Source organism: Nerophis lumbriciformis, linkage group LG10, assembly GCF_033978685.3.
Source record: "Nerophis lumbriciformis linkage group LG10, RoL_Nlum_v2.1, whole genome shotgun sequence".
NCBI lineage: Eukaryota > Metazoa > Chordata > Actinopteri > Syngnathiformes > Syngnathidae > Nerophis > Nerophis lumbriciformis.
Window position 1 is genome coordinate 27,086,925 of NC_084557.2, and position 27,477 is coordinate 27,114,401.

General features: G+C 39.6%; 1 protein-coding gene across 2 annotated transcripts; it reads left to right on the plus strand.

Moving 5' to 3' along the window:
* The first annotated feature begins 501 nt into the window (after positions 1 to 501).
* On the plus strand, positions 502 to 27,142 carry fbxo31 (F-box protein 31). Of its 2 annotated transcripts, XM_061969943.2 has the most exons (10): positions 502 to 975; positions 8,065 to 8,136; positions 14,023 to 14,109; positions 14,351 to 14,427; positions 14,576 to 14,743; positions 14,838 to 14,912; positions 15,032 to 15,141; positions 18,433 to 18,586; positions 23,062 to 23,423; positions 26,356 to 27,142. In XM_061969943.2, the coding sequence occupies exons 1-10, from the start codon at positions 579 to 581 to the stop codon at positions 26,576 to 26,578; spliced, it is 1,725 nt and encodes a 574-aa protein (XP_061825927.1). In that variant the 5' UTR covers positions 502 to 578; the 3' UTR covers positions 26,579 to 27,142. The 2 variants fall into 2 exon arrangements, with proteins under 2 accessions (XP_061825927.1, XP_061825928.1); XM_061969944.2 differs by lacking the exon at positions 14,023 to 14,109 and having other exon boundaries at positions 503 to 975.
* Positions 27,143 to 27,477: the final 335 nt, after the last annotated feature.

Sequence of the window (27,477 nt, forward strand, 5' to 3'; positions counted from 1 at the left end):
AGTAGTGAAATATTAGTATCGGGACAACACTAAACTTAATTTACAAACACACACATTTCGTTTACAAATTTTTATTCAATGAAATTGTCGGGATAGGTTGATTGGCAAGACTAAATTGGCCCTAGTGTGTGAATGTTGTCTGTCTATATGTGTATGAGGTGGCAACTTGTCCAGGGTGTACCCCGCCTTCCGCCCGAATGCAGCTGAGATAGGCTCCAGCACCCCCTGCAACCCTAAAAGGGACAAGCGGTAGGAAATGGATGGATGGATGGAAATTGTCTGCATAATTTGATGTAAAGTTCAGTTCAAAATGTGTGTTTAAAAAAAGCTTTCATAATAAGGCACAAATTAACCTCCATAGATCTCACCCATAGAACATACCACTTTATATAATTAGTGTTAGTAAAAGTATTTTAGTTTTATAATATCCAAGCTGCGGGCCGAAAAAGTACCCGGACCACACTTTGGAGAGCAGTGCAATGTAACGTCACGTGGGTTGCCTGCACTTCCGCTGTGCTCCACCAGAAGAGGAGACGATGTACGTGAGTGATGTAATGTCGCCTGCCCGCTGACCACGGATGGCTGTCTGTGCCAGGCTGTGCGGTGTGGGTCAGTCGCGGAGGTGCCGGAGGCGACCGCGGCAGAACCAGCAAGACCAAAGCAGCGATTCGGACATGGACGAGGAGGAAGAAGAGCGGATCGTGGGTCAGCGGCGAGGCGACGCCGGCGCAGAGGCCCCAGACGGCGGCGTCAACACCGCGGGGCCGAGTCGGGTGCACTGCAGCGGGGCTGGCAGCAAACGACACGGCGTGGGACTGCCGCACCCGCAGGTTTTGTCGGAATTACCGCCGGAGCTTTTAGTGGAGATATTCTCCCTGCTTCCCGGAATTGCACTACCGAATGTCGCCCTCGTCTGCAAGACGTTTAGACAGATTCTCAACACTGAAACCATCTGGAGAAGACGCTGCGTGGAAGGTAGGAACTCAACTGTCAAGCTGCTTTTGTTTAGTGGTCGGAAAGAAGACGCTATAAGTATATGGCGGGTATAAGTGCCGTCAAAGCAAAGCCAGGCCGGCTGACGTTGTTGCCAGGCCCCGGATGGAGCCACTTTGTACTCCTACTGATGGCATATAACATTTTATAGCTATTAGCCTTAAACCCACAGGTGCGTCGTATTTTGTATTACATTGTCAGTGCACAGTACTGCGGTACCGGTACCAAAAGTATTTCGGTACTTTTCTAAAAAAAGGGGACCACAAAAATATCATTATTGGCTTTATTTTAACAAAAAAAAAAAAATCTTAGGGTACATTAAACATATGTTTCTTGTTGCAACTTTGTCCTTAAAGGGGAACATAATCACAATTTCAGAATTGTTAAAACCATTAAAAATCAGTTCCCAGTGGCTTATTATAATTTTCGAAGTTTTTTTCAAAATTTTACCCATCACGCAATATCCCTAAAAAAAGCTTCAAAGTGCCTGATTTTAACCATCGTTATATACACCTGTCCATTTTCCTGTGACGTCACATAGTGAAGCCAACACAAACAAACATGGCGGAAAGAACAGCAAGCTATAGCGACATTAGCTCGGATTCAGACTCGGATTTCAGCAGTTTAAGCGATTCAACAGATTACGAATGTATTGAAACGGATGGTTGTAGTGTGGAGGCAGGTAGCGAAAACGAAATTGAAGAAGAAACTGAAGCTATTGAGCCATATCGGTTTGAACCGTATGCAAGCGAAACCGACGAAAACGACACGACAGCCAGCGACACGGGAGAAAGCGAGGACGAATTCGGCGATCGCCTTCTAACCAACGATTGGTATGTGTTTGTTTGGCATTAAAGGAAACTAACAACTATGAACTAGGTTTACAGCATATGAAATACATTTGGCAACAACATGCACTTTGAGAGTGCAGACAGCCCAATTTTCATCAATTAATATATTCTGTAGACATACCCTCATGTCAGCAGGCCAGGGAAGTTAGGGTCGATATTCTTCTCTTGATCATCTTCGGGACGGTGTGAGCCAAGACATCCAGGGGGTTTAGCTCGCTCGTCTGCGGGAACAAACTGCCGCCATTGCTTGCCGTGCTACCGAGGTCCTTTGTCCCTGAATTGCTCACACACTCCGGCAGATTCAATGGGGGTCTGGCGGCAGATTTCTTTGACTTTATCGTTGGAAATGCATCTGCTTTGAGTGTCGCAGGATATCCACACATTCTTGCCATCTCTGTCGTAGCATAGCTTTCGTCGGTAAAGTGTGCGGAACAAACGTCCAATTTCTTGCCACTTTCGCATCTTTGGGCCACTGGTGCAACTTGAATCCGTCCCTGTTCGTGTTGTTACACCCTCCGACAACACACCGACGAGGCATGATGTCTCCAAGGTACGGAAAACAGTCGAAAAAACGGAAAATAACAGAGCTGATTTGACTCTGTGTTTGAGAAAATGGCGGATTGCTTCCCGATGCGACGTCACATTGTGACGTCATCGCTCCTAGAGCGAATATTAGAAAGGCGTTTAATTCGCCAAAATTCACCCATTTAGAGTTCGTAAATCGGTTTAAAAAATATATGGTCTTTTTTCTGCAACATCAAGGTATATATTGACGCTTACATAGGTCTGGTGATAATGTTCCCCTTTAAATAAAATAGTGAACATACAAGACAACTTGTCTTTTAGTAGTAAGTAAGCAAACAAAGGCTCCTAATTTATGCAGGAACATATTGTGTCGTTTATCATTCTATTATTTTGTCAAAATTATTAAGGTCAAGTGGTAGAAAATTAATATTTAATCTACTTGTTCATTTGCATCATGTACCTACACTTCTGTTAAAATGTAATAATCACTTATTCTTCTGTTCTTTGATACTTTACATTAGTTTTGGATGATACCACAAATTTGGGTATTGGGTCACCCACATCTGCGGTCCTCTCCAAGGTTTCTCATTGTCATAATGATAAATTATAAATGGGTTGTACTTGTATAGCGCTTTTCTACCTTCAAGGTACTCAAAGCGCTTTGACACTACTTCCACATTTACCCATTCACACACACATTCACACACTGATGGAGGGAGCTGCCATGCAAGGCGCTAACCAGCACCCATCAGGAGCAAGGGTGAAGTGTCTTGCTCAGGACACAACGGACATGACGAGGTTGGTACTAGGTGGGGATTGAACCAGGGACCCTCGGGTCGCGCACGGCCACTCTTCCACTGGGTTGAGTTTTTCCTTGCCCTGATGTGGGATCTGAACCGAGGATGTCGTTGTGGCTTGTGCAGCCCTTTGAGACACTTGTGATTTAGGGCTATATAAATAAACATTGATTGATTGATTGATACCAAGTAGTTACAAGATCATACATTGGTCATATTCAAAATCCTCATGTGTCCAGAGACATTGATTGATTGATTGATTGATTGATTGAAACTTTTATTAGTAGACTGCACAGTACAGTACATATTCCGTACAATTGACCACTAAATGGTAACACCCGAATAAGTTTTTCAACTTGTTTAAGTCGGGGTCCACGTTAATCAATTCATATTTCCTGAGTTTATAAACATAATATTAATTTTAAAAAAACTCAAGAAGATTTTGTGATGTTAAAAAATATCGATGTAATCATAGTAGTATCGATTAGATACGCTATTGTACGTGGTATCGTTACAGTGGGATGTTAGGTGTAGATCCACCAATGGTGTTTGTTTGTATTGTAGCGTCCCGGAAGAGTTGGCGCTGCAGGGAATTCTGGGAATTTGTTCTGTCATGTTTATGTAGTGTTGCGGTGCAAATAGTCTTCCAAAATGTGTTTGTCATTGTTGAGTTTAGTTTCACTATATGGCACATGTTTATGACAGTGTTGGCATTGTTCATACTGCCACCCTTCGTGTGACATGTATGGCTGTTGAGTAAGTATGCACTTCATTAACTCGTGTGTAATGTGTAAATGGTCAAGAAAATTGTAACATTAGTTCAGTTTTGGGTGCAATGAAATCTTGGTTAGGGTTTATTAATTATGAACTCTTTGATTTGTGACTCTTTAAATTAGTAAAATGTGTCTAACTTGTCACAAAATATCAACAAGAGGATTGATTTTTCAAAAATTATTTTTAAGATTGAATGTTGCCATTAATCCCACGTGGGTGCTCGGCATTGTACGTGGGTGCTCGGGCCCAAAGCACCCCTGGGGTCGGCACCTATGCTGCTGATCCCAGTGCAGTTAAAAAAAGGGGAACACTACTGAAATATGTCGACCACTAAACGACATCTCTAAATGTGAGAATTTGTTTAATTACAATAATAGTGCAAAAACGCCAAGTAGTTGTTTGGAGTGTCAACATTGCAGTTTCATAAGGAATACATTAAACATAACCAGTTAATAATACTGTAAGTACAAATACATAATAGTTCTCAGCAAAAGAATGTATGACCTAATACTCCTTTGCATTGACAAAATACAACTAAAAAGAAGGTACTGTATGTTCCCATCAGGATGTCATGCTGCCGATACTGATACCGATCAACCATGAGTGACATCGGCAGATACCAATATCGATCACATGTATAAACTGCAAATGTTTCCATTTATTTATGGTGAGTGCTACTGACAGTTTTAACAATATCAACACATTATTTAAAATAGCTCATTACTCTCTTTTATTGCATTCAATTGTTTGAGCAAAACAAAGTCAATAGTACACAATAAGTAAACAAAATGAAAAACTACTATCTATTACTCAAGTGTGGTTTTTACCCTCTATGTCAGTGGTTCTTAACCTTGTTGGAGGTACCGAACCCCACCAGTTTCATATGCGCATTCACCGAACCCTTCTTTAGTGAAAAATAAAATGTTTTCTTTTGTTCAAATTCAAGACAAAGTTATAGGTTTTTGGTAACACTTTAGTATAGGGAACATAATCTAAGTAACAAAGACTTAATTTTGAGTTATTTGGATACTAGGGGAACATGTTCTAAGTAACAAAGACTTAATTTAGAGTTATTTGGTTAGGGTTAGGGTTAGAGGGTTAGGGCCAGGGTTAGAGGGTTAGGGTTATAATAAGGCCATGCCGAATAAGGCATTAATAAGTACTTAATAATGACTAGTTAAGAGCCAATATGTTACCAATTTTAAGTTAATAAGCAACTAATTAATGGTGAATATGTTCCCCATACTAAAGTGTTACCATATTTTTTTACTGGTGCACAAAATGAACCGTGCATGAACATCACCTTATTCAAACAACAAAACCAACACAGTGCATAAACTCACAACAAATTACACACCTGCAAATCAGTCTGACTTCTGCTGTTGTCTTATCCGTAATACGCCGATAGGGAGAAGTTTTTATTTACACGATGAGTCGGGTGTGTTTCGACCTCCGCTGAACCCCCGAGCCCGACTCACCGAACCCTTAGGGTTCAATCGAACCCAGGTTAAGAACCACTGCTCTATGTCCTCCTGTGTTCAGGGAGTTATTCCTTTAATTTGTAAACATTAACAAAAACGACCAAAAATGATTTTGAGAGAATATAAGTATCGATGAGGTGGCGACTTGTCCAGGGTGTACCCCGCCTTCCGCCCAAATGCAGCTGAGATAGGCTCCAGTGCCCCCCGCGACCCCGAAGGGAATAAGCGGTAAAAAATGGAATGATGGATGGATCTGATCACTCTTGCGTTGATCATATACTGATACTACATTTGGTATCTACACCATATATTTATGGATCGATCCACCTTCCTCTTACCTCTCCTGCTGACACACCAAGAGTAGTTCTTATATTATCCTCGCTCTTGACTCTTATTAATCTACTTGTTAATTTCCTGTTAATAGCTGCTTACTTTCTGCTGTAATGCGGTTTCATCTACACATGTAGCACTTATTTTTCAGGGTTGTTTCAAACTAGCTCAGCTATTAGCGTGCCTTCTACTGGCTTGTGCTTGTTGTGTGGCATGTTTAGCCTCGTCCTCCAGTGATAATGATACTGATGATGCTAAGCAACACAGTTTATTTTCCGTAATGAAGGTGAATATTATTAGCTTAGGGGAGCGGCTCCTCACTGTGTACGAAGACGCACAATTAGCTGGTAGGACTAAAAAGAAATATAGTGTCAGTCAAAGGGGGTCGGCACTTTGTGATCGTTATTAAAAGGCATAAATCAGCAACGGCGATCAAATACTTTTTCACGCAAATGGGCCAATACTGATCGATTGGCACATCCCCATTAAAAAGTGTAACTGGTCATTTGAGTTCATCTATAAAAAAAAAAGGTAAAAATTCGAGCAAATATATTCTATGGACTTTGCGTTGTGCGCAGGTTGCATGTTGGATTAGAGCAGGGATGTCAAACATGCGGCCCGCGGGCTGGATCAGGCCCGTGAACAGGTTCAATCAGGCCCGTGAACAGGTTCAATCCGGCCCGCGAGATGAGTTTGCTAAGTGTAAAATGGAGCTGCATTTTTAGATTAAAGAAACTGCTGTTCTGAATGTGTCCACTGGATGTCACAATAGCAATTCTGTTAGGCAAGCAAATAGTTTATACCAGAGCGAGCATGTAAACCAAGCAAGAGGTACATGGTAAAGCGGGGCTGTGACTCCTCCCCCTCAACCCCAACGTAAAACAAACCGGAGTAAAATAAACAATTGGTAACCCCATTTAAAATGCTGCATGACACACTGCACATTGATATACAGTCGTGGTGAAAAGTTTACATACACTTGTACTTGTACATACAATTGTCTGCACAGTTGCTCTTGAGACCTTGAGCTGCTTTGAAATGGCTCCAAGTGACTTTCCTGACTTGTTCAAGTCAATGATTAGTTTTTTCAGATCTGTGCTGAGTTCCTTTGACTTTCCCATTGTCGCGTTTGTAACCGAGTCTAATGACTGCATCACATGAGCCCTATTTAAATGGGCTCAGAGAAGTCAACAGGTGTCGTCAATCATAATCACTCAAATGAAGTTAAGAGGCCATGCCATGAAGCTAATTTGATTTGATTGTAACTTTTCTACATCACCCAAATTGATAATGTATGTTGTTGTGTCATGTATACTTTTGACCCAGCAGATTTGGTCACATTTTCAGTAGACCCATAATAAATTCATAAAAGAACCAAACTTCATGAATGTTTTTTGTGACAAACAAGTATGTGCTCCAATCACTCTATCACAAAAAATAAGAGTTGTAGAAATGATTGGAAACTCAAGACAGTCGTCACATTATGTCCTTCATGTGTATGTAAACTTTTGACCACGTCTGTAGTTCTGTGAAAATAAATGTCTTCTGTGCAAATTTAAAGAAAGTGAACAATGGAAATGACAAATGAGGTAGTTGATACATAGAATAGTTTTTATTTATGCTTTAATTTGTATTTTGTTTAATTGCTGTGACTTAAAGTTTAATTTCTTTGTAGATACACAGAGATTAAGTCTAAGTTCATTGATTCATTCTTCATGGTGTTTTCTGCACCAATTTTGTGTGTTTTGTCAAGAGGATTATTTGTGATATGTACATTTCCAGAATGTGCTTGTTCTATTTTGGGCCGAAATAAAACAAAGAACACAATCTGAAGTTGTCGTAGTTGTATTGTATTTTGAGCTATTTTATTTGAGCTAAAATGAGTTCACTCATACACCCCTGGATTAGAGCTTTCCCAAACTCTTCCCACACATTTCAGAGCATACTGTCATGATTAATAATTGATTTAGGTCTATGCCCGTACTTTGTGTCCTTTACAGTGTAAGACCATTCAATTTGATACTCAGTATCATACCACGCTTGTTGCTGACTTTACAATGTCTCACAGGCTGCACCTGTCCATTCCTCCGGTGTGTCTACAGTCAACAGTTTATATTTGGGTCATGTCTCTTGATCATGGTGCATTGCAGCCTCGGGGGTTGATCGGGCTTTTGCAAATGCTTGTAATAACAATGCCACAATGTGCAACACATCAGTGCTTAACACGTGTAACAGTTTGTCCGTTGTGACAATAACATTGTGCATGTGCGGCCCTCTCTGGTTATGTTTTCATGACACTTTTTGTCTCTGCAGAATTCCACATGAAGGAAGATCTGAGGAAGATGGAATCGGGAGGAGTTTCTAGCCGTGACCTCTATGTGAAACGTGAGTGCCGTGATTTTATAGCAAAGTCTTTACCATGTTAAGATAATAGATAAGATAGATACTTTTGTTCATGGAAGATGATTGTTAATAATGTACTATACCAAATGTTGTTAAACTTTTTTTGTCAGTAAAGTACCCCTGTCTGTCAGCCAAATACACCCCCAACCCAATGCTTCTCAATTATTTTCTGTTGCGTCCTCCCAAGAAAGAAGAAAATATTTTGCAGCCCCCTCCCCACTCTCCACCTTGACTATAAATAGTATTGTTTGTCTTTAAACCTCTGTATACCATTGTAAGCTTATTAACAGTAAAGGAAAGAACACACTGGCCATGTCTCGTCTCCCACCGTGGTTATAGTGAAGCCAAGTGTTGCAAACAGTACGCTTCGTCCTATTCTGGTACCGAAAAAAAAGCATGTTCCTTAAGGTCAGAGGCGCCCCCCATAGGGGTACCCGCCCCACCATTTGAGACGGATGGCCTAACCCAAAAAAAGCATTGTTGGTTGCGTATCAGTAGCTGATTTATTTATTTTATTTATGTCCAAAAGAGTCCTTAACAATGCCGGTACATATTACTCCCCTTGCGTATTATTTCACCGCACACCGGTAGCTAGTTCTCTTTTTATTTTTGTACAGTATTAATTAGGGATGTAACGATATCAAAATCTCACGGTACAATGTTATTGCAATATTATGGCCTCGGTGCGATATTACTGTGGTATATGTCAACAAAAAAAATAAATTATATTGTGTAAATTGGAAATGGCTGGGATGTTTAGGATAACACACTTTAATTGAACACACACATAATGCTCAAATGTAATCTTATTTATTACTACAAACATGTATTTTTAAGTGCAAAGAATTGTGCAGGAACAACCACTGTTTTAAGTAAATGTTTAAAAAACAACGAGACAATGTAAAATTCCAGTGTAACAAGTATACAACACTAATGTACAGTTTTCAGTTGAGTGTCTTTGAACTTTTACTTGATCAGAAGCAGTGTCCTCTGCAGTGGAAATTTTTTTATATCAAGTTGGAAAATACAGATTGTCAGAAAAGTTAACTAACAAATACCTCACAATCGGATGTTTAGCTTCGCTGGCTTCGAATATACAAACCCCGTTTCCATATGAGTTGGGAAATTGTGTTGGATGTAAATATAAACGGAATACAATGATTTGCAAATCCTTTTCAACCCATATTCAATTGAATGCACTACAAAGACAAGATATTTGATGTTCAAACTCATAAACTTTTTTTTTTTTTGCAAATAATAATTAACTTAGAATTTCATGGCTGCAACACGTGCCAAAGTAGTTGGGAAAGGGCATGTTCACCACTGTGTTACATGGCCTTTCCTTTTAACAACATTCAGTAAACGTTTGGGAACTGAGGAGACACATTTTTTAAGCTTCTCAGGTGGAATTCTTCCCCATTCTTGCTTGATGTACAGCTTAAGTTGTTCAACAGTCCGGGGGTCTCCGTTGTGGTATTTTAGGCTTCATAATGCGCCACACATTTTCATTGGGAGACAGGTCTGGACTACAGGCAGGCCAGTCTAGTACCCGCACTCTTTTACTATGAAGCCACGTTGATGTAACACGTGGCTTGGCATTGTCTTGCTGAAATAAGCAGGGGCGTCCATGGTAACGTTGCTTGAAAGGCAACATATGTTGCTCCAAAACCTGTATGTACCTTTCAGCATTAATGGCGCCGTCACAGATGTGTAAGTTACCCATGTCTTGGGCACTAATACACTCCCATACTATCACAGATGCTGGCTTTTCAACTTTGCGCCTATAACAATCCGGATGGTTCTTTTCCTCTTTGGTCCGGAGGACACGACGTCCACAGTTTCCCAAAACAATTTGAAATGTGGACTGGTCAGACCACAGAACACTTTTCCACTTTGTATCAGTCCATCTTAGATGAGCTCAGGCCCAGCGAAGCCGATGGCGTTTCTGGGTGTTGTTGATAAACGGTTTTCGCCTTGCATAGGAGAGTTTTAACTTGCACTTACAGATGTAGCGACCAACTGTAGTTACTGACAGTGGGTTTCTGAAGTGTTCCTGAGCCCATGCGGTGATATCCTTTACACACTGATGTCGCTTGTTGATGCAGTACAGCCCGAGGGATCGAAGGTCACGGGCTTAGCTGCTTACATGCAGTGATTTCTCCAGATTCTCTGAACCCTTTGATGATATTACGGACCGTAGATGGTGAAATCCCTTAATTCCTTGCAAAAGCTGGTTGAGAAAGGTTTTTCTTAAACTGTTCAACAATTTGCTCACACATTTGTTGACAAAGTGGTGACCCTCGCCCCATCCTTGTTTGTGAATGACTGAGCATTTCATGGAATCTAATTTAATACCCAATCATGGCACCAACCTGTTCCCAATTTGCCTGTTCACCTGTGGGATGTTCCAAATAAGTGTTTGATGAGCATTCTTCAACTTTATCAGTATTTATTGCCACCTTTCCCAACTTATTTGTCACGTGTTGCTGGCATCAAATTCTAAAGTTAATGATTATTTGCAAAAAAAAAAATGTTTATCAGTTTGAACATCAAATTTGTTGTCTTTGTAGCATATTCAACTGAATATGGATTGAAAATGATTTGCAAATCATTGTATTCCGTTTATATTTACATCTAACACAATTTCCCAACTCATATGGAAACGGGGTTTGTATTTTCTGGGTGACTATGGGAGTATTATTGTAGCAAAAATATTTGCAAACGTGTATTTCAATCTGTGCGTGTGTAGCCCTATTTGCCAGTGTGTGTGTGTGTGTGTGTGTGTCTGTATGTGTGTACTAATGTGTGTGTCTGTATAGTAAATATCTGTGTGTGTAATCAGATCTGTGTGTGTCTGTTTTAAGTTGTCTGTCCGTATTATGATTTGTCTGTGTATAAAAAAAATATCTGTCTGTCTGTATTTCGTTTGGCGTCTCTGTGTAAAAAACAAAAATGTGTATGCGTATTTAGACTTGTGTGAAGCGGGAATTTATTTATCGGCTGTCTTTTTACACGTGACTTTTGCGACACTTCCCCCAACTGCCCCTTGCCTTTCCTTGTACTCACCACTAGTCAGCACCTTGCAGCCACTCACACTAGTGTTGCTGTTGAGGCCAAGAACAATGGACTTTTCATCACTTGCTGTAAATAACGCGCCTTTACCGCTTGTAGAGAAGGAGCTTCACGTCCGTGTTTACATTACAGTTGAATGCATTAATAACCTAAAATGTAGATTGTTACTCGAACTGCTTTAGTAAGTTGAAATAAAAGCTCAGCAGGAAAAAAAAGATGGTAGAGAGGAAATCTAAAAACACTTTTATCGGCGATTTTTGTCAAAACATGTCAAGACACCTTTCCTCATACCAATCACACAGTTCCGGCATCACAAAAATAGCGCTACGAGTCACATCCACTCTATCCACCAAAACAAGGAAAAATCATCTTACATTATGATCATGCTTGTTGTAATGTTTTATATTGTAATATGCAATATTTTTGCCTAAATAAATGTTTCATGATAGATTGAAACAAAGTGTATATTCTTTTATAACCTGTTCTGATTGACAGTTTGCAATTACAGAATATTTAGCAAGCTGAATATTACATTTTATTAATGAATAGAGAATGTCAAAAAATTGTCATGCACATATACTGTATGAATACCGTATTTTCCGCACTACAAGGCGCACCTAAAAACCTCCAATTTCCTCAAAAGCTGACAGTGCGCCTTATAATCCGGTGCGCCTTATATATGGACCAATATTGAGCCACAACAGGTCTCGCAACTACGGTAACAACGCCGACTTCATGAAGTTTGCGGCTGCTTACCATAGTTGCGAGACCTAAACTTTATGTAAAGACCCAAAAATGACTCCTATTAAGAGACACGCTTACGACGCAGAGTTTAAACTCAAGACGATCAGTCACGCAGTAGAACACGGGAATAGAGCAGCAGCGAGTTTCTGAGGGAACAAAGCGAGATAGCTACAGTTGGAGGACAAACTCGAACAGTGAGTTGTTGAACGGAGAGCAGCAAGTAGAAGTGTCAGTACAATCACTGTTTGTTTTGTTGACATTCCCTTTAGCGCAGCTCCATCTAATGGATGCATAACGTAACCCCAGTCTCTACTGTAGCGTCTATTCTATGCGCCTTATAATGCGATGCGCCTTATATATGAACAAAGTTTTAGAATAGGCCATTCATTGAAGGTGCATCTTATAATCCGGTGCGCCTTATAGTGCGGAAAATACGGTACCATTAATTTTACAACATGTACAGAATATGAGAAGCATTTATTCAGGTAAAAATATCACAGATTAAATGACCAAACATCTTTGACAACCAAAGCATGATCATAACAATCCACATTTTGTGTTATTAATGCGTGAAACTGGTAAACATGATGTAACTCCTCTCCTCTGAATACAAGTGCTTCTACAGCAAGAATACAAATTCTGTATTCTACAAAATACTAAATAAGGCAAAAAAAAACAACACACTGCAGGTATTTTTCTTTTATTGTCATTGAAAGCGTGTTTATATCCTTTTTGTGTTGAACTGTTTAAAGCATAGTGTTTACAAACATTTAATGAAAGCCAACTAATTGTCTGGTCTTGGTAATATAAACTTGAAAATTATCTTTTTAGGGTACACTTATTAATGACAACATTTTTTATTTATTTGCGATTAAGCACAATAATTTTGAGTAAACTATGAACAAACTGTGATTGCACGATTAAATATTTTGATCATTTAACAGCCCTTATATATATATATATATATATATATATATATATATATATATATATATATATATATATATATATATATATATATATATATATATATATATATATATATATAAGGGCTTATATATATATATATATATATATATATATATAAGCCCTTATATATATGTATATATATATATATATATATATTCAACATTTTTAAAATGTTTAGGCATACAATCTAATGAAGAATGAACTTTTTATATTACTCTCCATCTTTTAATATTGTATCCGTCGTATGCAAGGCTGTATGTTGAAAGTATTTTCTCTCATAATTTACTGTTTTGAGTTGAAAGAATATCCTGGTGAAAGCACAAGCATCTTTGTATCAGGCAAGAGGATATTCAACCAAATTGTTTTGGGGCCCATATTTCCGGAAAGCTAAGGACCGAGGGGCAGGACCTCTCCCTTCCCCATCAGTCTTACTTTGTATTTTCCGGAGAAGCAGCGTCCGCTACAGTAGACATTTGATTTTGGTCTATTTATTTTATCAGCGTTACAGGAGCGCTCTGACAATGGTCATCAGTACTCTAGTGTTTTTAAGAATCTGCTGCAAACATGTGAATCTCTCACAAGTTTTTTTAACTAAACACGCAAGCCACGAGTTGAATAGCCCAAATGATGAAAAAGAGGAGACCTAAAATGGAACCTTGAGGACCACCACTAGTATAACAAAAATAAGTTGAACAAATGACTACTGAATGCAACTGAAGTAAACAAGCTACTGCAACACCTTAGGTACATAAGTCACATTATGAAAAAAAATTGTAATTGCTGAAAAGGAGAGGACCTAAAGTGGTGCCCTGAAGAACCCCTCAGGTGTTCTTTGTTTACTAGCGAAGTTAAAATGTCAATGCAATGATCTGCCAATGTGTTTACAGTGGTCCAAGTTCTTCTATACAACAGGAGCACTCTCGTGCTGCAAAAATGCTGTTCTTCCAAGTTTTGAACTGACGTCTCTGGTTGAATAGCCCTTGTCTAGGCAGATGATGTCATTCATTAGAAGTGCTGCATTGGTCAGAGCATTCCTCGGTGCACGCCGGATCCTCTACACATGCCTGTGTTGTGTTTGTCTAGGTGTTAACCCACGAGTGAAGTCGGGGCGCTTTATGAAGTTCCTACCGGACTACGAGCATATGGACTATAAAGACGTGTACATGCACTGTATGTACATATTGGCCCTGACACGGGTGGTTACAGCATGAGGAGCCATGTGTGTGTGTGTGGGTTTGATTTGTTACAAATTAAGCATCGCTTGCTGTGGTGTGACAAAATATATGCTTAATAATTGGAATTTTAATGGAGGTTAAGCACCAATAAAATAGGACTTTGAGTAAAGCATGTGAGTAAGTAGCATGATAAGGTTATAATAATGATTATGCTGCAATGTGTTCTTATGTTGCAGTGCTTCATCCATACAGACATATATTAGGCCTATGGCAGCCTGACATTGGCCCTTATGGAGGATTACTCAATGTTGTGGTAAGCATTAACATACAGCTTAAATATTGAGTATCACCCACTCTAAAATGTCAAGTAGGGATCATGTATTGAACGTGATGCAATATTTAGCTAAATATATTTGTCAACAAAGCCATTTTTGATTGTCTGGCTGGTGAATTATTTAAAGGTGGATGGGCTGTTCATCATCGGCTGGATGTATTTGCCACCGCATGACCCTCGTGTGGAAGATCCCATGAGAAGACGACCGCTCTTCCGTATCCACATGTGGGACAACAAAAAGGCCACTGTGGAGTGCATGTATGGACACAAGGGTCCCCACAAAGGAGACATCCAGGTGAGTGTGACTCACACACCCATTGGATTCTATGCACGAGTGTGCATGTAAAAAGTTGGTAATTTGCTAATAGTGTTATATTGTTATGTTTTAGACCGTTAAAAAGGATGAATTCTCAACGAAATGTAATCAGACAGATCATCACCGCATGCCAGGAGGCAGGCAAGAGGTAGGTCTATCAGTTATGCAATGTCCGTCACTTCCTCTAATCTCACTACGACCTCGATCATCGTGACATAATTATATTGTGTGATTTAGATTGTATTTACTGTGTGTGTATGTGTGTAGGAGTTCAGGACATGGTTGGAGGAAGAATGGGGCCGGACGCTAGAAGAAATCTTCCACGAGCACATGCAGGAGCTCATCCTGATGAAGTTCATATACACCAGCCAATATGAGTATGCCATTTTTACAACATCAGAGATTATGTAATGCAGTGGTTCTCAAAGTTTTTTAACCAAGTACCACCTCAGAAAACACTTGGCTCTCCAAGTACCACCATAATGACCAACATTAAATAGAGTAACATAGTAGGCCTAGGTAATCATTAAAAACAAGGCAGAGGTTTTATTTCGCAAGTATATTTAATATTTTTGGCCACTGTAACATTACACACCGTTTGAACAGTGTTGCATCAGACCAGTCTTCCTCTCAGGGAATGAAAGTCACTGGTCAATCCCAAATTCTTTTGTAGACATATATGTTGAGTAAGAAGGATCATCAAGACAGAATAGGAATACTATCAAGTTTTACTAAAGCTTTAGGAGACCAGTCTTACAGTGCGTTAATAGCAGCATCTAGAAGCAGTCCAAAAATCAAACGGGAAGAGACAGCTTATTGAATACGAAAACAGCCCCCACCCTGCCTAGAAAGAAGTCCAGCCTCATTGTTCTAATACAGATAAGGTAAAAAGGGAGTACATAATACTCCCAATACACATTCCAACGCCTTCAAGGCAAGGAACAGAGTTTACTTGCGGACATAAGATTCAAACACAAAGTGTACACATGGGAAAATATTAGCTGCTTTAAACATGACTATGAATAAAGAAAGAACTCTTAAAAATATATGCATTCTCCACAACAGTAACACTGTGTTTGAATGTAAGAAAAATAAAACACTGTACTTTAATCAAGTGATTATTTGGCGTACCACTAGATGTAGCCTGCATAGTGGTAAACGTACCATAGTTTGAGAATCACTGGTCAAATGTCTGATTTATTTTGGAGTCTAAAATTTCTGCTTGATTGCATTCATTACACATAACACACACTGGCCACACCATTAGGTACACCTCTGCGATGAGATTTGATGCAAGTCGGAAGAATTTAGTAAATAAATATACAGTGGTGCCTTAACCCCGGATTTAGTATGATTCAGTTAAAGCATACTTGCCAACCCTCCCGGATTGTCCGGGAGACTCCCGAAATTCAGCGCCTCTCCCGAAAACCTCCCGGGACAAATTTTCTCCTGAAAATCTCCCGAAATTCAGGCGCAGCTGGAGGCCACGCCCCCTCCAGCTCCATGCGGACCTGAGTCCGCTTTCCCACAATATAAACAACGTGCCTGCCCAATCATTATAACTGTAGAATGATGGAGGGCGAGTTCTTGGTTTCTTATGTGGGTTTATTGTTAGGCAGTTTCATTAACGTCCTCCCAGCGCGGTAACAACACACAACAACAGCAGTCATGTTTTCGTCTACCGTAAAGCAGTTCATCTGCCGTAAACAGCAATGTTGTGACACTCTTAAACAGGACAATACTGCCATCTAGTGCATTTGATGAAAGCACTTTTGTGCATGCCACACAGCAATGCATCATCAGAGAGGGTGTTCAGCATGGTTAGAAAAATAGTGACAGAGAATAGAACAAGGATGGACAATTCAACCCTTAACTCAACAATGAGTAGATGAGTGTTATGTGTGTGTATATGCGTAAATAAATGAACACTGAAATTCAAGTATTTCTTTTATTTATATATATGTATGTGTATATATATATATATATGTATGTGTGGGGAAAAAAATCACAAGACTATTTCATCTCTACAGGCCTGTTTCATGAGGGGGGGTTCCCTCAGAAATCTCCTGATGATTGAGGGAACCCCCCCCTCATGAAACAGGCCTGTAGAGATGAAATAGTCTTGTGATTTTTTTTCCCACACATACATATATTGCGCTCTACTACGGTATCGAGCACTATTTTTTGGATAACCTTATTAAGACATATATATATATATATATATATATATATATATATATATATATATATATATATAAAATAAAAGAAGTAGTATATTTACAGCTAGAATTCACCAAGTCAAGTATTTCTTATATATATATATATATGAAATACTTGACTTGGTGAATTCTAGCTGTAAATATACTCCTCCCCTCTTAACCACGCCCCCGCCCCCACCCCCACCCCCCACCTCCCGAAATTGGAGGTCTCAAGGTTGGCAAGTATGAGTTAAAGGCAAACATTTTCACAAAAAATACGTCTTGGTTTTAATATGATTAAAAACACAGTGACTTAGTCTCTGTGAAGAGCTCGGTATAGTCTTAGCATACAGTACTAGTCAAGAGTAAGAGCTTTAGATTCTGTGTTTCCAGAGTGTCACTGAATGCATCACATTGCTACAGTAAGTCGAGCCAAACAGTCACAGTTAATGTGGTGCCTATTGTCTGTCCTCTGTAGTTTGGTAGAGAACCTGGTCTTACACTGATACTACCTTGATGGCAAAAATGGAACTTGCTTGCGCTAAGAGTTTCAAACGTTGCAAGAAGTTGACCTCTTTAAATCGTGCTGAGACAGGAGGCGCAACCAGGCATTTTGCCAGAACGCATAAGACTGCATGAAAGCAATTAAGGCAGCAAAGTCACTTGTGACCTGTTGTGCCGTAAAACTGTCTCGTGTACATGCGTGTGATTGCATCAGTTGATGTAAACAAAGTTGTGCACTTGCTTATTGCCAGCACTTTGACAACGAAAGTGACAAACACTACTGAATTCAAGAAATAATATAATTAATATTAGAGTAAGAATAAAAATACACATAATCGAAAAATATCAAAACAACTTTTTGAAAAAACTGTGGTGGGATCAAGCATTTTTTCAGCCGCAACAATCTCCAAAAAATCCTGCAAAATCATGGAGCAACTGAATAGTACACATAATAATAGCTCTAAGGTTTTTTTTTTACGTAATTTAACTGTCAGTCGCCAGATTTGGCTGACATTTTGAAATAAGTCTGTTACACTGGCCTTCAAAATAATGCAGCATTTTCTTTATTTTAGCAAGTATGTTAGTTTGTGAATTTCGAAGATTTTTGATAAACCTAAAAACAGAAAAAGTCAGTCTTTTTGGTCCTCTGTGTGTGTATTTAAAAAGGAAAGGGTTTTTAACCCCCCTGCTGATATATTTAGTTTAGTTTTTTGGTCCTCTGTGTGTATATTTAAAAAGGAAAGGGTTTTTAGCCCCCCTGTTGATATATTTGGTTTCGTTTTTTAAATATATATATATATATCTGAATTTATGTGGAAATATCATTCTATTATTAGTGACTGTTTTGTTTTAAAAGGACAATTAGTTTTTTAATATAGATGTATGGCTTGTGGTTTGACTGAAAAAGGTTAAGATTGGTGTCATGGAAAGGCAGCTCTAATAAAGGATAATTTTTTGTTCTTACAGCAACTGCCTGACATACCGGCGCATCTACTTGCCACCTGCAATGCCGACTGACTTGACTCAGCCGGGCCTCTTCAAAGGCACCTATGGCAGTCACGGCTTGGAGATCGTCATGCTCAGCTTCCACAGGAACTCTGCACGAGCCACCAAACTCACTGTAAGTCCAATACCTACTGCTATATTTCACTCAATAACAGCTATTGGCGAATGCTTTTTTTATGCCATATTCATCAACAGATTATTTTTCATTTCACTCTGCTCTTTCATTCTACGAGCATGTTTTCACTTAGTGATCTTAAGGGACTAGCAGCTCCCCAACAACCATTACAATTAACACATGTTTTAGGCTGTGTGTTCAATTGGGTTATCTGTTTGCGACAGCGTATATTATACTCTTCCTTGTCTTGATTAAGGGCCATATAAATAAACTTTGATTGATTGATTGTTCTGTGTGAAAAAAAATCTTCCAATGCTATCATTCATCTTGTAAGGTCCTTGTAGGACTGTTGACCATGCAACTTTGTTTTTAAAATAAATAAATATAAAGACCGAAAAAAATCCTTCAATTCAAAACATGGCACACTCGTTCACTCCACAAAACATACATGCAAGTGATAAAGACAGGTCAAAAGAAAAACCTATTAATAATAAGCTAATGAATGACACCAACTTTCCCTGGCCGGCGGGACGAGGAACAGGATGTGAAAGTGTCAGCCGCCATTCAGTGGTAGTGCTCATGTAAAATGGCAGCCTGTGTTTGTGATGCAGCTTGTTAAAGTGGAACTGCACTTTTTTCAGAATTTAGCCTATCATCCACAGTCCTTATTTGAGACAAAAACAGACATCACTTTCACTTTTCTGTGCATCCTCAATCGTAAAAAATACTGCTCGTAAGAGGTGACTGTAACAATGCAGGTAATAGAATATGATCTATTCAGCCTATAAAGCCCTCTAAAAAACATCCAAAAACCTTCAACACTGTTTTATATACATGCTGTAAATATACAGTATACTGTCTGTAATGTGGTAACAGTCACATTCATGATAACATGTCATTTTTACTGTATTTTGATCATCTTAAGCATTGCCGGAACTTATTTCTGAGTGCATTGATTCCACAGAGCACAAAGCAACGAACGTTACCGTTATGTGCTCTGTGAAATCGATGTCAACAACAGCATCGAGAGCACCCTCTGTTTGCTATAACTAATGTCAGACTTTGTGAGAGCCTTGGAGCCTTATCAGGTAGTACTATTGCTAAACATAAAACAGCCACTTACAATGCCGACTGATGGCATGTTGTATCTATTAGCACTTGTGTTCTCCTTAAAGGGGAACTGCACTTTTTGGAATTTTGCTCATCGTTCACAATCATTATGGAAAAAAAAGAACATACGTCTTTTTTTTTTTTTTAGGATTTTAAAGATGATAAAAACGCTTGGAAGATGCGGCTAATGGGAGTCACCATTGTAGCCTTCAAAGTCCTCCATTAATGTTTTATATACACACTGCAAGTATATATATAATGTAGTACCAGACACGTTTGTAATAATAAGTAATATGTACAATATTAACCGTATTTTGGTAATTTTAAGCATTGCCGGAGCTAACTTACTACTCAGTGGCCTAGTGGTTAGAGTGTCCGCCCTGAGATCGGTAGGTTGTGAGTTCAAACCCCGGCCGAGTCATACCAAAGACTATAAAAATGGGACCCATTACCTCCCTGCTTGGCACTCAGCATCAAGGGTTGGAATTGGGGGTTAAATCACCAAAATGATTCCCGGGCGCGGCCACCGCTGCTGCCCACTGCTCCCCTCACCTCCCAGGGGGTGATCAAGGGTGATGGGTCAAATGCAGAGAATAATCTCGCCACACCTAGTGTGTGTGTGACAATCATTGGTACTTTAACTTTTTTTTTTACCCCGGTGCATTTTTTTCAGTTTCAACAGCATCGCACTTCCGACTTCTGACAACAAATGTGTGTTCGTACTTCCGGAAACAAACGCGAGTGTGTTTTGTAATCATGGCAGACTTGGTAACAGACAATGAAGACGACTATTTTTGGTCAAATGAGGATTCGCAATCTTTCCTTTTTGAACCTGAATATACGGAGGATGAAGTGCTGGTTACTGAAGCGATCACGAACAGAGAGTGAAACGTTGGAACAGACGGAAGCCAAGAGAGTGAGGTCGGCGAGACTTTGACGGTGTAAATGTGCAACTTGAAGCCAAACTATGCCGACATACAGTAAATGGGTTTCTTACCCAAAATCAGTGTGTGAATGTGTGTGTGAATGGGTAAATGTGGAAGTAGTGTCAAAGCGCTTTGAGTACCTTGAAGGTAGAAAAGCGCTATACAAGTACAACCCATACAACCCAACCCAAAATCAACTCGTAACTTCCACGGCCAGCTGGACCAAACGCACAACTGTCCATCGAGTGTTATTATAATTACATACGCTGTCGAGCTAGCTGTGTACAAAAAAAACATGAAATGTGGGCTAATACTCTAGGGATACTGTAATATGATTGTTCATGTTTTTCAGTCAGTACAGATTGGTTTGTGTTGTGAATTACAAACTCAAATGCGAATCGGGTGCTGACGTAGAAGCCAACGTATCTCTCTTATCTAATACCATAGCACACCAATGTGTTGGTACACTAGATCAGTGGTTCTCAACCTTTTTTCAGTGATGTACCCCCTGTGAATTTTTTTTTTAATTCAAGTACTCCCTAATCAGATCAAAGCATTTCTGGTTGAAAAAAAGAGATAAAGAAGTAAAATACAGCACTATATCATCAGTTTCTGATTTATTAAATTGTATAACAGTGCAAAATATTGCTCATTTGTAGTGGCCTTTCTTGAACTATTTGGAAAAAAAGATAGGTTTTTATTTATATTTATAAAGGATTTTTGAATTGTTGCTATTTTTAGAATATTTTAAAAAAATCTCACGTACCCCTTGGCATACCTTCAAGTACCCCCAGGGGTACGCGTACCCCCATTTGAGAACCACTGCACTAGATAAACAGTTTCACAGTGTTCACTCTTACAATAACAATGTTGCTACAGTTTGGTTATTATACAGGTTATGGAATGTATATTAAGTATTGTTAGCGGATTTTGAATGCATTTTTAAAGTGATTTCGAGTCAGAATGGATTGGTCCCATCAGTGGCATTGCTAACCACCTAGAACGAGATGATTTTTACAAGCTAAATTTCGCAAAAGTGTTTCGGCATGATGCAACCCTCCTTCCTCCTCGTATTGGAATGTTATCAATGACATCTTTGAGTGACTCCGACTCCCCAGTAGATAGGGGTAGCAAGTTTCCAACGTACCTGGCAATCAATGTGGTTCAGGTCAGCCTTGGTCAACTGTTGCTGACTGGAAAAATCGATGGTTGCTTGTTTTAACAGAGTGGCTGCATTTGGGTTTAGAAGCAGCGGCAAGCGTCATGTGTTGATGTGAGGTGCTTCATAAGATTCGAGTTGCTTGAAGCAAATGTGGATAAACTCTTTTTTCCTGCGCATAGCGTGCATGTTACATAAACATTCTTCCCTTTAATTTCAATGAGCGAAAAGTAGTGCTAGGTTTGGGAATGCTACCTTTCCCTGTCTCCGGATTGTCGCCATCATTGCGGTCTTCTCATGTGTCAGTCAGAGCGTGCAGTGAGACAGAATTAGCATGGCTTGATTCGCCCACCCAGCCAATCATCATCATCACATTTACAACTGTGTCATCATCCCCACTCCTGCTATCTCCAGGCAACTGATGTGTGGCCGAAACCTGACACCTTGCGCTTCATTCTTCAAACTGTAGTAACGAGCCACTTCACATTCTCAGTAACGGCAACGGCATTGCAACAATGGGAATCGTAATGATATAAGTACTTGTTACTGAAAATAATTACGCTGTTAGTAACGCCGTGATTACCAACACTGGTAATAAAAGTTAAAGTTAAAGTACCACTGATAGTCACACGCACACACTAGGTGTGGTGAAATTGCTCTCTGAGTTTGACCCATCCCCTTGTTTCACCCCCTGGGAGGTGAGGAGAGCAGTGAGCAGCAGCGGTGGCCGCACTCGGGAATCATTTCGGTGATTGTAATAGGTACAATACTCACAGTATAAATACTTTGTAGGGTGCAACATAAGACTAGACTGGCAATACACCATAGCCTATACGCTACTGCTATCTAACATCTTGGACTTGCAAGTCCAAGATGTTACCGTATTTTTCGGACTATAAGTCGACTTATATATGTTTTTTTCCTTCTTTATTATGCATTTTCGGCAGGTGCGATTTATACTCCGAAAAATACGGTATATGTTAAAAGTCCATTATACTTGCAAATGAGATTCAGAAGTGTAAGAAAACAAGATAACAAATCTGGCTAGCACCGTTATAATATTCAGCTGTTACATAAAAAAATTAGATTTCAATATTAAAAAAATAACATTAATGAACACTCAGAAAAGTACCGAAAAATGGCATCTTTGAGGACCGGTATCCCAGGTTTCAGGAACTGGTACCATATCAGTTCATATGTGAAAGGTAACAATTGCTATTAAAGAAGGAGCTGTATTATGCTAACGGTAATGCTAACAGTATTTTGCCCTTTATTTACAGGGAGACCCCAACGTTCCTGCTGGGCAACTGACTTTGGATGTTGACTTGAGCCAGCCTCTACTCCTCCCGGACTTGGAACATCAGCGCAATGTGGAGGAGCTGTCACGACTCGTACTTGGGGTACACCAACAAGTACGGAGCGAGGCGAGAGAGGACACTACCGCCCCGGTGAGAGTCCCAGCAGAGGGAGCATGCGGCGGTGTTAGCTCAGCAGAAGGGCTTGAGGTCAATCATGGCGTTGGTTCAGACGGTTGCCAGGCGGGTCCAAGCGGAGACACCGGTCCTCCTGAGACGCAGCCCTTCATTCTGCCTCTAGGAGTCATGGCTCGAAATGAGGTGTATCCTCGCACCTGCAGAAAATGGTAAGGCATTTGAAATATTATTGTGGAAGTAATGACACTAATAAAAAACATAAAATTGGGGTTAATCTAGTCCATGGGCATCCAAACTTTTTCCAGCGAGTGCCGCATACAGAAAAATTGAAGGATGCGAGGACTACCGGTACTTTCACACATTTTGTACTAAAGATACTAAAAACAATACAATGTAAGTCAATCAATATATGCTGAAGGATCTAAAAAAACTTAACAGCTTAGCTTTGATTGTCACACACACACTAGGTGTGGTGAAATTATTATTCTTTGCATTTGACCCATCACCCTTGATATGTAACAAAGCATATTAGTGTAACATCTAATCTACAAACCCCAAAACCAGTGAAGTTGGCACGTTGTGTAAATGGTAAATAAAAACAGAATACAATGATTTGCAAATCCTTTTCAACCTACACGGCGTGGCGAAGTTGGTAGAGTGGCCGTGCCAGCAATCGGAGTGTTGCTGGTTACTGAGGTTCAATCCCCACCTTCTACCATCCTAGTCACGTCCGTTGTGTCCTTGGGCAAGGCACTTCACCCCTTGCTCCTGATGGCTGCTGGTTAGCGCCTTGCATGGCAGCTCCCGCCATCAGTGTGTGAATGTGTGTGTGAATGGGTGAATGTGGTGATACTGTCAAAGCGCTTTGAGTACTTTGAAGGTAGAAAAGCACTATACAAGTATAACCCATTTATCATTTATTTACACTGTATATTCAATTGAATACACTGCAAAGACAAGATATTTAATGTTCGAACTGGAAAACTTAATTTTTTGCAAATATTAGCTCATTTGGCATTTGATGCCTGCAACATGTTTCAAAAAAGCTGGCACAAGTGGCAAAAACGACGGAGAAAGTTGAGGAATGCTCATCAAACACTTATTTGGAACATCCCACAGGTGAACAGGCTAATTGGGAACAGGTGGGTGTCATGATTGGGTATGAAAGCAGCTTTCATGAAATGCTCAGTCATTCACAAACAAGGATGGGGCGAGGGTAGGGATGACGCTCGAACCCGGTTTTCCCGGTTGTTCGATAAGAAAAGAACCGAGTCCTCGGACTCGAATCACTTTTTGAGAACCGGTACCCGTTATCGAGACCACTATAGTAAAGAAGAAGAGTTGGTTATTTATTCGAATCCCTGGGAACGAATCCCGTCCTGACCAGAAATGCTCCGTGAGACATCACAAGAAATGACGTCACGTAGCTCAGTCATTTGTCACGGTGGGGTGCGGTTCGTTCCCGGGACGCAAAACTGACGGCTCCGGACAAAAGCGTGCAGGTAGGAGATGATTTATTTCTCATAAATCATACACATTACAACAGACAGGAACGAAACAAAAGGAAAGCGTGTCGTTCGCACGAGAAGCTAAAGCAAAAACTTACTTTTTTTTAAAATTATTATTTAGCACAGGAATACTAGAAGCTAAGGTAACTTTAGCACAGGAATCATGCGCTCGAAAACCAGAATGCCAACGTAACTGTTGCAAATGCAAACAATGAAGCCACGACGAGTGACCGTAAAATGCAGGCTTAAATAGAGTCCCTGATGAGCAACAGGTGCGCGTACAAGGCAGGTGAAAATCATAAGTAACGATGGTGACTAAAACAAACCCCCCAAGTGCACAAAACAACTAAGGAAGTCCTTGTGTCCTTGGGCAAGACACTTCACCCTTGCTCCTGATGGCTGCTGGTTAACGCCTTGCATGGCAGCTCCCTCCATCAGTGTGTGAATGTGTGTGTGAATGGGTGAATGTGGAAATAGTGTCAAAGCGCTTTGAGTACCTTGAAGGTGGAAAAGCGCTATAAAAGTATAACCCATTTATCATTTATAATTAGTACATACAACAGTTTTGTAATATGTAATTAATTAAATTCAGTCATTATTAATATACTGAGATGAAGAATATCTTATTTTCAATAAGGTTGAAAGTATTTCTCATAATTCTTCTTCTTTGTACTTTGTAAGCACTATTCATTTGAACAACCTCTTAAACTGGATCATATCATCAATCAATCAATCTTTATTTATATAGCCCTAAATCACAAGTGTCTCAAAGGGCTGCACAAGCCACAACGACATCCTCGGTACAAAGCCCATATCAGTACAATGTTTAACTTCTTTACTTAATTCATTCCATCATTTAATTCCACATCATTTTAGCTGTTTGCAATTTTACCAAATCATTGAACTTTAATATTTTTGACTCAATAAATAAAGTGTTTGTATGTTCTCTACATCCAACATTATGCATCAGTCTAATTGATCTTTTTTGTAACACGGTTAACGAACGTAGCGCACATTTGTAGTTATTTCCCCACATTTCTGCACAATAACTCAGATATGGTAATACTATAGTAGCGAGCAGTAGAGAATGGGAAGTGATTTGTTAAACCAAATATTGTGTTTTTTTCCATGTACAACAACCTATCTGGACTCGATAAGAGAATCGATAAGAAATCGGTTCGATAAGAGGATTCGATAATAGGCTCGAACTCGATAATTTCTTATCAAACATCATCCCTATTTGCACATATTAGCTGTTTGCAATTGTACCAAATCATTGAATTTCAATATTTTAGATTCAATAAATAAAGTGTTTGTATGTTCTTTATATCCAACTTTATTATTCTAACTGATCTTTTTTGTAATAAGGTTAATGAATGAAGTGTACTTTTGTAGTTATTTCACCATATTTCTGCACCAATGGGTTTAGAGTGGGAAGAGGGAGTTTTGTGTATGGAGGCCTAGAAAATGGTGCTACACCACTGATTGTTATGCTGTTATTATTAGATGTTATTCCACTCATATCCGGTGTTACGCTTCATAGAGGTGTTTTGACTTGACTATAAGCAAACCTGCATTTGTTCAAACATTGACCAGACTTTGACTCTTTTTTTTTTTTGTACATCCATATCAGCTTCTACGGGACAGGCCTGATTGCAGGACATGGCTTTACAAGTCCCGAGCGCACCCCTGGCCTCTTCGTGCTGTTTGACGAGGATCGTTTCGGATTCATCTGGCTGGAGTTGAAGTCGTTCAGTCTCTACAGTCGCCTGACGGACGGCCTCGCCCACGCACACGCCCAAAACATGGAGCAATTCGAAGCCATGCTCCGCAACATGCAGTCTTGGACATCCTGATGATCCCAGCTTTAGGTCCCTTCCGGCAATGCAATGCATAATAATAATAATAATAATAATAATAATATACAGTACATTATACCCAAGTAACCTCCTCCCGCAACGTTACAATATATATTAGCTCATGACACGTTTTCCAGCTTTTATCTATACATGTTTGTCAAACATTTAATTTAACTGTCCAATCAAGGCAGTTTTATCTCGCAGACCTAAGCAATCCCTTTGGAAGGCCAGTGCAGCATGACAACGGGTCACAATATTTATTTATTTATTCCCTCCAGGAAAAACAGGAGCGATATTTCATGCCACTTCTTATGGAGCAAACTGTATGTGCCTCTGATTTTAAAACCGTGTGTGTGAAGCTAATGCATTTCAATTCAGTGCCCGGTATGCTCCATTATACACACATGCTGGTTTTGGTTTGTCACTTTAGTTTGCTACAGTACATAATCCCTGCGGAAAAAAAAGACAGCTTCTCAGGTACCTTTTTCTTTGGGCCACAAAATTGTTTTAATCAGTTTTAATCCTGAATAATTTCATTATTAAAGCAAGATGTGTAACAGGGCTATCTTTTAACTCTTATCAAACGCTGACATTCAGATTTCGTGCTCTTTGAGCGTTAGTGATAACATTTTCATTTTGGAATAATCCGAAGCATGATCTCACCACACCTTACTTGATAATGTCAACTGGAAAGATGTGTTAGAAAAGTAGAACATAAGCTATACAACTTGCACTGGATTTTGCGATATTTGCAGTGTATTGTTTGAAATGTATTACTTGTTCTGTTTATTGAAATGTATACCTTGCCTTTCACCAGAAACCTTCCTCTATTTTTCCCATACATGACTATCTAGCTATATATTTGAAAAACCCCTTCAATCAAAATTCATATGGAA